The sequence below is a fragment of the Aquila chrysaetos genome, chromosome W, assembly GCF_900496995.4.
Source record: "Aquila chrysaetos chrysaetos chromosome W, bAquChr1.4, whole genome shotgun sequence".
Classification (NCBI taxonomy): domain Eukaryota; kingdom Metazoa; phylum Chordata; class Aves; order Accipitriformes; family Accipitridae; genus Aquila; species Aquila chrysaetos.
In genome coordinates this window covers 6,847,795-6,859,575 of record NC_054457.1, presented here as the reverse complement: position 1 = coordinate 6,859,575, position 11,781 = coordinate 6,847,795, and the positions used below count along the sequence as shown (strand labels likewise).

At 45.1% G+C, this 11,781-nt stretch overlaps 1 protein-coding gene across 1 annotated transcript; it reads right to left on the bottom strand.

Annotated features, from left to right (window-relative positions):
• Nucleotides 1-1,378: 1,378 nt before the first annotated feature.
• On the bottom strand, nt 1,379-6,223 carry LOC121232748 (endogenous retrovirus group V member 2 Env polyprotein-like). The gene is given in 4 exon segments (XM_041121150.1): nt 1,379-1,458; nt 2,206-2,351; nt 5,087-5,658; nt 5,660-6,223. Coding segments are annotated over 4 exon segments (1,362 nt in total).
• Between the last annotated feature and the right edge of the window lie 5,558 nt (nt 6,224-11,781).

Genomic DNA, 11,781 nt, shown 5'->3' with positions numbered 1-11,781 from the left:
CTTCCACATACTGTAGAAGGGGATAAAGTCCCTGTAGTGCGCATGAAGAGTATGTTAGGGAAGATAGTCTAGGTTAGTCCTGCCTCAAGCAGAGACAAACCCATCCAAGGGATTTCTTCTGCTCAAGGACCTGGGTGCACTTGGTGATGCAGAAGGATGGGGAAGTTTGATGTGTACCTCAGGGAGATTTGATTTTGGGAGAGAATAGCCAGTGAATTAGGCTGTATGATGTTAACTGCTAAATAACCTGCCAATGTATGTCATTACATCTATAGTGGCTATATGCCATATCAAGGGTATTACAGTAAGAATTACCCAAATGACTGAAGGATGGACTTTGAAACCAAGCCAAGTGCAACAGTGATGGAACTTGAACTGGCGCCCAGCAATTTCCTCAAGATCAACATCTTCAACCCACAGACCATGGGCATGGGTTGCACCAAATGTACCAGCTGCAAGTTCCAGAGGCAGCATGCAACAATCCAACACCTCCCACCATCTCTCCTATCCTGAAGGACTGTTACAACAGATGGAGCCCCAAAGTCATGGACTAAATAAAACTGATGGACACAGAGGGATGGCCCACAGACTAAGGGAATGCTATTTGTGTGTGTGTGTGTAAGTGTCCATATACATATATGTATATAAGACAAGGAAAGTGGTGGTGATTAATTGGAAAATGTGGGACCTGGGCATGATGTGGATGGTATAGAATAAGGGGTGGATAATGTCCTGGGTTCAGCTGGGATAGAGTTAATTTCCACAGGAACCTGGGAGGGGGGGGGCACAGCCAGGACAGCTGACCTGAACTAGCCAAGGAGCTATTCCATACCATGTGCCATCATGCTCAGTATATAAATGGGGAGCGGGCTGGGGGTGCTCTCTCGGCGTTTGGTGGGGGAAGTGGCGGAGCGTCGGGTTCTGGGTGGTGAGCAGTTGCACTGTGCATCACTCGCTTTGTATATTCTTTTATTAGTACCATTATTGTTGTTGTTTTTGTAACTTCTCTTTTTGTGTTGTCCCAGTAAATTGTCCTTATCTCAAGCCTTGAGGTTCTGTTTCTTTTTTTCTTTTCTCCTTTCTGATTCTCCTCCCCATCCCACCAGAGGGGGGCGGGAGGAGTGAGCGAGCGGCTGCGTGGTCCTTTGTTACCAGCTGGGCTGAAACCATGATAGCCAAGAAAGTCACCTCAGTGTACCTGGCATGTCTTGATTGGTCTGTTCAACTTTCAGTCTGCAGCCTCTAGGGTTTGGGGTTTCTTTTTCTCTTCTCCCTGCCTGGAGAAGTTTTGTTTCCTGCTGGGGGGAGTATACTGCCACACAATCCACCCCATGACCACAGTCACGATTCAACTGGTTTCCTTAGAGTGGTGGTACAGTCACCTCTTGCCTCCAAAGTTAAAAGGGAGTGCAGTCTGGTGAATTTGATGCTCATTGTGGGTCATCATTCCATTCTGGTCTACAATTAAAGTGGAATATCTGACACAGGAATATCCGACACAGGAATATCCAGCACACGAACAGGTTTTAAGGGACTATACTGTTAGTACAGACTTCACTACTATGCGTTTGATAGAACTTATTGCAATACAGATTACAGTTATCACAACTACAAGCATTATTAAAGATTAGAGAAGGCTGATCATCCACCCCGTCAAAGAAAATCCAAACATATCAAAACTTTTCCCAGCCCATTAGTCCCTGGTGCAGAAGCAATTGCCTCTGGGTCTCTTGCCACTTTCTTTTGTTGATTTTATCTTGAAGCTACATTGACACATTTGGAGTGAACACAGCAGTCATCCAGCAACAAGTTCAAAACTTCACATACACCCTTCTCTTTCAGTAGCATCTAATCCAATACGGCCCAATTTTTGATAGTCATTTTACTGGTATGTTATAACTGATTGTTCAAGAGTCCCAAACTGTCAGATGTAACATTGGCTAAGGTTGATAGTTGTAAACTCAGTTCTAGAATGCTCTATTGGTGTTCCCTTGGGTACCATCCACAGTCGTCCCCATGGAATTTCAGGGCATAGTGTAGTACCATTCCAACTCCACACCGTGATCCCATGGGTTAGTTGGAGGATATAGTCACATCTGGTGTTTCATACTGAACTAGCATTTACTGCACCTGGTGACCAACTATAAACAACATGAGTATAACCTCCAACTTCATCCAATCTGAACCTCCAACTATAATTGTTACATTGCTCCCATGTGAGCTCAAGGGCTCGCGATATATTGATGTCCATCATTTTTGTCATGACATTGTCATCCAGATCTTCACCATCCACGCCTGCCACCATCATCACTGCCAGAAAAAGGACTGGAATGGCTCGTTCCTTCATGGTCCTGCAAGAAAGCACAAACTAGGCCTCGGTCTTAAACCGGGTCACAGGGTTAGAAGTCTGGGATTATCCACCCGGGCACTGATGCGGTGAGTCTTTCCGCTCTCATCTAAGGCTTCCCAGGCATACAAGCCTCTGGGTTTTGCTAAGGTCATAGGAACAATACCAATGGAGGGCAGCTTGCCCTACCTGTTCCTTGTTATCCCCACCGACTAGGATATCATCTATATATTGATATGTGTGAACACCTGATGGTACTTCCACAGCATCAAGCAGCTTGGCTAAAGCATTGTGGGCAATAGTGGGGGAATGTGTATATAAGGCTCTTTATCAGCAGACCATTGGCAGGTATTCACCATGTTGATTGGGTGGCCTGAACCCCAAACCGCAGCTTCTAGTTTTTTAGCACTTCCAGTTCCTCTCGCAGTGCTGTGAAAGGGTTCAGTCTCTCTTCCCAAGGGGGCAGGGTTGCTGGCACTTCCCTTTGGTCTCTAGCTTTCCCCACCAGGAATTCCACTCCCAGATGTCATCAGTGGACTCCCCCTGCAGCATGGCTCGGGGTGCCCCCAGTGCCAGTGCCTTCCACCAGAGATCGTTCCTTCCGGGACTGTAGTTCTGATCCGACCGCACACGAGATCGAGACCGCTCAGGGCGGGGTTTACAACTGGCTGGCTGTCCTCGTTTCAGCTGGGATAGAGTTAATTGTCTTCCTAGTAGCTGGTACAGTGCTATGTTTTTGAGTTAGGTATGAGAAGAATGTTGATAACGCTGATGTTTTCAGTTGTTGCTAAGTAGTATTTAGATTAAGTCAAGGTTTTTTCAGCTTCTGATGCTCAGCCAGCAAGAAAGCTGGAGGGACACAAGAAGTTGGGAGGGGACACAGCCAGGACAGCTGACCCAAAGTGGTATTCCATACCATGTGACATCACATCTAGTATATAAACCGGGGAGAGTGGGGGCGGGGGGATCGCCGCTCGGGGACTAACTGGGCGTCGATCAGCGGGAGGTGAGCAATTGCATTATGCATCACTTGTATATTCCAATCCTTTCATTATTACTATTGTCATTTTATTAATGTTATCATTATCGTTATTAGTGTCTGCGGTGACTGGATTAACCACTCAAGCTATCTGTACAAGGTTCCGTTTATTTCACAAAAGGATCAGACTTTTATATGCTTCCACAAGGATCTGGAAAGAACTAAGGGCATGCAGCCAATATTACTAAAACAGGAGCACATATCTGGCTCAGCTGGGATGTTTGCCAGTCCTCAGAACAGTTAAAGATAAACACTTTCCACACACATACCCGTGACTGTCTTCAGCCACATCTTCCCAGGCACACACCAGGCAATCCTCCGCCCTGACCTTGTAAAACTAGTTCTTCAAAGGCTTGGCAAACATGCAGCACAACAAATTCTAACGTTCACTCTTGAAAACAGATGCCAGGTGTTCAGAGCTGCTCCCACAGTTTCCTCTTTTCTGTTCTATTAAACTGTCCTTATCTCAACCCATGAGTTTTACTTCTTTTCCCAGTTTTCTCCTCCATCCCACTGGGTGGGGGGGAAGTGAGCGAGCAGCTGCGTGGTGCTTAGTTGCTGGCTGGGGTTAAACCATGACACTGGCCAGACCTTCCTGCTGCCCTCCATGCCACCGCTCGGCTCTGCCCATCCCATCTCGTGCCCGTGAACTACTATGCTGTGCAGTACTTCTGCCCAAGTCATCACGTGCACGGGTGGCCTCTAGGGGTTCTGCTGGTTGCACTCAATGACCCCCCCCAGGATTCTTTTTCTGAGGGACTAGATGTATATCTCTAATAAGGGGTCTAAGGTGGCGGGGATCCACCAGTGCAGTCATCGGTATCCCTTGCTGCCCTCTATCATACATGGCCTGAACACAGGCAGCTTTTTGCACTCCCTCTGTTAACTCTGAAAGTCCCTTTACCCGGATAGTAACAGATTCTCCTCTCTCCTTGGGGTCCACACCCCCAGCCCAGTAGGCTACTCAGGATGTTATTGACTGATCACCTGCCGCTCCGTCACTCAGAAACACTCCTGGCCCCCAGTAACCTCTGGCTTTGTCATTGACATGCGGAAACGGACTCCACAATCAGTGAGATTGTAAAGTAGGTATGTTTATTCAGTGCTGGGCAGCACGGGGGGTAGTCCCACCAAAGTCGTGCGCGCCCGACTCGGCAGTTAGTTTCAAGTTTATACAGTCAAGTGTTACATATTCACAATACGCCTATACATATGCATGACCTGTCCCCGCTTCATATTAAAATTAGCTCCGAGAGGTCATTTCCATAGTCTCCTCTCAACTGCGCTTGCGCAGTGCCTCTTTATGGTGGTCGTCTGGTGGTCGCAGAGATGAAGATAGATGACTCCTCTTCGTCACCGCTAGTAACCTTTCTTCTTGCGCAGGCTCAGTGATTTCTTGGTATTCACCCAAGCCGCAAGACCAGTCTTAGCTGGCTCTTGGGGCCAGCTCCTGCTTCTTATCAGGAACTGTCTTTACCTTATTGGCTGGTTCTTAGGACCAGCTCTTCTTATCAAGGACTGTCTCTATGTCAGCTAATTTCAACAATGTAAGCGCTAAACATCATCTTTCATCCCCCTTTATTATGTCTACTGAGATTCTTTTGACTCCCCTTGTCTCAGTCCCCCCTTTTCTAGAAAATAGTAAATTCTTTTACTATATCTAATCCTAGTACTTCTAATACATTGTTTCCCTATCTAGCATCTTCTCAAAGTATTTGTTGGTCTCGAGTTTTCGTCGTAACTGATTCTTTTTCCATTCACTGTAAGAGACTCCTGTACTTCTACAGCACAAAAAGCCACATCGAACCACTATGCCAAGAACCACAGACAAGAGAATAATGATTATTATAGTGACAAACAATTGCTTCAACCATGTCAAATCTGGCAACCAGGAGGCTAATTTTTCTAATATGTCTGTCAAGTCCCAAGAAGTGTCATCTTGGGACGCTTCATGTAGTATTCTAGTCTTTTCCCATATCTCTTCAAGATCTGTTTCAATTCGTTGGTTTTGACTGATATAGGTACAGCAGGTTTGGTTTATAACTACACATAAGCCCCCTTCTTTTGCTAAAAGCATGTCCAATCCCATTCTATTTTGGAGTACTACTTTACTTAGGGATTGTATTTCCAGTTGCAGCCCTTGAATTGCATCAATTGTAGCTTTTTCTATAACCTCTAATGTAGCAGATATATTCACGATAGCTTTCTCCAACTCGCTTACCCCTAAAGAGGGGATTAGCCATCGGACAAAACTATGGTACCTAGTACCCTCGAATAATTAGTGGGTTTTCAGTCCGTTTTACACGGAGCCAAGGTGTTCTCAAAAACCCTCGGGGAGGCAAAGCTCCCTCGAATATACTGATCTGAGGTGCAAGGTACCCCCAAACACAGTGTCCCTTCCAGTTCTGGGGTAAACTCTTTCTGACCCTGCCATCCCCACAGAGCCACCAGTATCCGGGCCCTGTGTTGCATCTTGGACCGAGATGTGTCTCCCTTCTGTCTTGTTCTTGCCCCTTCTTTTCTGGCCCCTTCTTTGGTTTCTGGATATAATAGAAACTGATAGTTAAGTTCAGTCCAAGACGTTCTAATTTTCCTTTAGCAAAAGTTCCCAGATTTTCTGCAAGGCTACAATTATCCATGTCTCCCCAAATATTATCAGTAATATTTAAGCAACGGCCAGTAATTAAGACCTCTTTAGGGTCAGGTACCTCCAGATCAAAGCTGGGTCCCTGCTGGGTATTTCCCTTTCCATAAAGGCATAATCCATTCCTGTCTGGCCCATCTTTAATAAGAGATGTCCAATTTGTGGTTGGGACTCCTAGAAAGGGGAGTTCCATGTTCCCCTGAGGAAGGGGATTACATACCCAACAATCTGATAAATTTAGTACTTTTGAGATACTCTCTGTCATATTTAAATAAGTATTTCGATCCCAAGCCTGCCCCTTGGGCAAGGTCCAACTCAGGAGCATGACAATCAATGTCTTACAAATTTGAGCTTCAAAGGTCCCTTTTCTTGTGAAGTCCATTGTCCTTTGGGTGCCTTCTTCACCCTAGTGTGATGGATCCAGGCGCTCCGTTCCTTGATCCTAATCGCGGTGAAGGAGGTAAGTAATACTTGAAATGGTCCTTCCCACTGCGGCTCCAGAGTTTTTTTCTGTAAGAGACTTTATATACACATAATCTCCTGGTTGTATATTATGTACAGGTCCATCCAGACCTCTCCCTCGAGTCCCTACCACATGCTTCCTGATTTTATTAAGTTGCTTACCTAATGCTACCATGTAAGAAGTCATAATTTCATCCCCCGCTTGTACAGACACCCCTCTCTGTATCCCATAGGGTTGTCCATACAGAATTTCAAAGGGGCTCAGTCCTTCCCTCACCCTTGGTCTTGTTCGTATACGCAGAAGGGCTAAAGGGAGAGACTGAGGCCATGTCAAATTTGCTTCTTGTCCTAATTTCACAATTTGCTGTTTGATTAAGTGGTTCATTTTTTCCACTTGACCACTCGACTGGGGGTGATATGGAGTATGAAGCTGCCAATCTATACCTAAATGGCGGCTAATTTGTTGTACTATTTTTGAGACAAAATGTGGTCCTCTGTCAGAGGATATGGTTGCTGGAACCCCAAAACGTGGTATTATCTCTTGTACCAGTATTTTAGTTACCTCCCGAGCTTTAGCCGTTCTTGTTGGGAATGCTTCTGGCCAACCTGAAAAGGTATCAGTTAATACCAATAAATATCGATACTCCCCTTTTCTTGGAAGTTCTGTAAAATCACTTTGCCATTGTTGTCCAGGCCCATTGCCTTTTCCAATCTGGCCCATTTCCGTCTTGGGAGTATTCTTAGGATTAGTCTGGAGGCAAAGATCACACTGTTGAGTCACCTGTCTCACCGTGGTGTATAAATTTCTAGCCACAATTTCTCTTATAAAATGATTATACAGAGCCTCTGTTCCCCAATGTCTTTTCCTATGTTCCTCCCGTATCAAATGCCATAATAAGCAAGAGGGAACGATTAGCTTTCCTTGTGGGGTATGAGCCCACCCTTCCTCATTATATGACCCTTCTAAATCTGTAATGAGCTTCTGATCTTCCTTGGTGTATTCTGGCTTACCTTCTAGGGAGATCTGCCTAGCTGGAATTAAAGCCCCTTCTGTTTTTACCTTTGTTTTGGCCACTTGTTTTGCCTCTCTGTCCGCCAGCTCGTTCCCTTTTTCCAAATCTGAGCTCACTTTCTGGTGTGCCTTAATATGCATAATTGCTACTTTCTTAGGGAGTTGGACAGCTTCCAATAACTTCAGAATTTCTTCTGCGTGTTTGATATTTTTCCCTTGAGAACTCAGTAGTCCTCTCTCCTTCCAAATTGCTCCATGTGCGTGTATAACTCCAAAGGCATATTTTGAGTCTGTATAAATGTTCACAACTTTGCCCTGGGCCAACTCCAGGGCGCAGGTTAGAGCAATTATTTCTGCCATCTGTGCGGAAGTGTTCATGGGCAAAGCCCCTGATTCTATTACCTCTTGGCTGGTGGTGACAGCATATCCCGCATGTTGATTACCATTTAGGACGTAACTGCTTCCGTCTGTGAACCACGTTTCCCCATTTTCCATGGGGCTGTCTTTCAGGTCTGGGCGACTGGCGTATGTTGCTTCGATGGTTTCCAAACAGTCATGATGTACTGGTTCTCCTGTGTTCCCGCTGAGAAAAGAAGCTGGGTTAACAATGTTAGTGACTACAATCTCCACATCATCCTGCTCTACCAATATAGCTTGATATCTCAGGAATCTTTGTGGAGAGAGCCAATGTCCACCTTTTGCTTCCAGTACTGCTGATACTGTGTGAGACACCAGAACAGTCATTTTCTGGCCCAGAGTAAACTTTCGGGCTTCCTGTATGTTCAGTATCACAGCCGCAACCGCCCGCAGGCATCCAGGCCAACCTTTTGCAGTCGTGTCTAACTGCTTAGAGAAGTAGGCAACTGCCCGTCGATATGGACCCAGGTTTTGTGCTAATATTCCCAGGGCAATGCCCTGCTTCTCATGGGAGTAAAGAAGGAATGGCTTACTCACATCTGGGAGTCCTAAGGCCGGGGCCGACATCAAAGCCTTTTTCAATAGCTCAAAGGCTCGTTCAGTCTCCTTGTTCCACTCAAGGTGTTTCTGCTCAGTGGCTGTCAACGCATACAGTGGTTTAACAAGCAATCCATAATTATAGATCCACAATCGGCACCACCCTGTCATTCCCAGAAAAGTCCGTAACTCTTTTACTGTCTGAGGTCTCTGAGTTTGACATATTGCCTCTTTACGGGCCTGTCCCAAAGTTCTTTGTCCCGCACTAATTTCATAGCCCAAGTAATTCACTTTGTGTTGCATTACCTGTGCCTTTTTCTTGGATACCCGGTACCCCTGGAGTCCCAGAAAATTTAACAGACTCACTGTCCATATTATACAATCTTTCTCTGTTTTGGTGGCGATCAGGATATCATCCACGTACTGCAACAGTTTTCCCTCCTCAGACGGGGCTTCCCAGGATTCTAAGTCTTTCACAAGCTGATTGCCAAAAATGGTAGGACTATTCTTAAATCCTTGTGGCAACACCGTCCAAGTGAGCTGGGTCTTTCGACCACTTTTGGGGTTTTCCCATTCAAATGCAAATAATTTTTGGCTGGTCTCATGGAGAGGGAGGCAAAAGAAAGCATCCTTCAAATCTAAAACAGTAAACCAAGTCAATTCAGGTGTTAATACAGTCAACAGGGTATATGGGTTTGCCACTACCGGGTAAAGATCTTCAGTTATCTTATTCACCGCCCGTAAGTCTTGGACCACCCGATATGACCCATCGGGCTTCCCGAACAGGTAATATAGGGGTATTGAATTCAGACTCACATTCTTTTAATAATCCCAATTGCAAAAATTTTTCTATCACTGGCCGGATTCCTTCTCTGTCTTCCTTCTTTAGGGGATATTGTTTAATTCTTACCAGCTTTTGGCCTTCCTTGATCCTAACTTCAACAGGTGGAGCACTTTTCGCTCTTCCAGGTGCATCAGTAGCCCATACCCCTGGGTACACTTGGTTTAAAGTGTCCTCGTTAATGCTTCCTTCTAGGGGGAGACTGGTTAAGGTTAGGCTCAACATTTGAACATATTGCTGATCTTTTACCTCCAGAGTAATTTCTCCCTTTTGAATACAGTTTTTGCTCCCAATTTTTCCAACAAGTCCCTTCCCAAAAGTGCCTTTGGGGAGTTGGGCATATATAAAAATTTATGAATGCCCCACTGTTTTCCTAATTTATATTCTAAAGGTTTACAAAAATATGCCTTTTCACTTTGGCCAGTCGCTCCTTTCACCATGACATAATCATCTCCCAGAGGCATCAAAGCTTGATTCAGAACCGAGTATGTTGCTCCTGTATCTACCAAAAATTCTACCTCTTGTTGTGTTTTCCCTAGCTTAATTATAACCAGTGGATCCGCTAGGGTAGATTCCCCAGGTTCCCGTCAATCTCCCTTCAAATGGGCTACCGTTCTTCCTGTTTGAGCCCTCTGATCCTCCTTGTTCCTTGGGCATTCCTTTTTCCAATGACCAAATTTCTTACACAAAGCGCATTGATCCTTGCCCAGTCGGGGCAAGTCTCGTCTAGGCCCTCTTCCTCTTTCTTCCTGGATAACAGCCAGTAATTTCTTTTGCCCTTGCCTATATCCTTCCTCTCTGTTACTAAATACTCTCCATGCTTCATCCAACAATGTTTCTAAATTCCTACTCTCTGTAGGTCGTAATTTCTGAAGTTTACACCTTATATCCCTTGTAGATTGACCCAAAACCAGGGAGACTAATTGTTGTATTCCTACCTCTGACCCAGGATCTAGCGGTGTGCTGCGGCGCATTACATCCCTCAGTCGATCCAGGAATTCAGATGGAGACTCGGAAGGACTCTTTTTGACTGCATATAAAGCTGACCAATTTATAGTTTTGGGGATTGCTCTCTCCATTCCTTTTGCAATCCACTCCTGATACCCCTGCAATCTTTCCATATGTGCAGATCTATTAACATCCCACTTTGGGTCTTGGAGAGGGAAATATTCCTTAATGTCCCCTCCTGTGATCTTATAATGGTCTTCAGCAAGATTCCCTGCTGTTTTTAAAATCAGCTGTTTCTCTGTCTCAGTCATATATTCCAATAATAGCTGTATATCCTTCCAATCAGGGTTATGCTGTTTTACAATAAATTGGAAATGTTTAGTTACACCTATCGGATCACTCCTATAATCTTTTGCAACCTTTTTCCATTCCCCTAGGTCAGCAGTAGAAAAGGGTACTTTGATTAACATCGTCCCCCCATCCGGCCCCACTGCCTCTCGGAGAGGTGCTTGTAAAGCTGTTGAGGTAGTTTTCTTCCTAGTGCGGGAAGATACAGGGCTGTCTGGGGGGGTCGGAGTTCTATCCGAGTCTGCATCCTGTTCCTGTGATCAAGGGGGAGGCTTAAACAAATCTGTTAGATCTTGTTCTGGTACCTGATGGATTTTATTTGCCTTAGTACATCTTTGTCCAATACTACATGCCGAACAACACCGCCTCAGTTTACCTCTAAGCTCCTTGTTGTTCTCTCGCTCAAGTGCAAGCACCATGGGGTCCTGTGGGGGTACCATTCCACAGTCCCTTTGCCACTCCAGATGGTTTCGGAGGGTGAAAAACATGTCTGCATACGAAACCTCATCCCATTTTCCTTCTCTCCTTAAAAACAGCATTAGTTGTAATAGAGTATTATAATCTATTGACCCATTAAGTGGCCACTTAGCATCACCTTCTAACTTATACATTGGCCACCATTGATTGCAGTACTTAATAAGGTTCTTTTTACTTTCCGTACCTCCGGTCCCAACAATATCTTTCCAGTGGGCAATTACACAACCCAAAGGACTCTTCCTCAATACTCCTCCTTGATTGTTTCCCATCATAGAAGTGTGGAATTTGGGAAAACACTCAAGGCAGTCTGGTTTCCATCTGTTAGATGTACAGTACCACCTCCTGCCACAAGATTTACACTTCAACAAAACCCAAGCCGGATGCTAATTGCTATTATATAGTCCAGTTGCAAGCCCACATACAAAACAGGGAATCACCCCTATTAAGACGTAGAGACATTCACACATTAACAAACATACATACACCTATAAATTTCAACATATCATTTCCACACACCCACACAAAATCTTTAACATAAACTTCCAAACATTCACATCATACAATCATCGCTCCAGTTGACAACCTTTCAGCAGCTGCAAAAGTAAACCAAGCGCAATTGCGAGGGGGTCCGCTTACCCTTCTCCTGCCTCTTATATACCAGTCATCGACAGGTCCGTCCTGGCTCCCGATACTGGGATGCAGCGGTCAC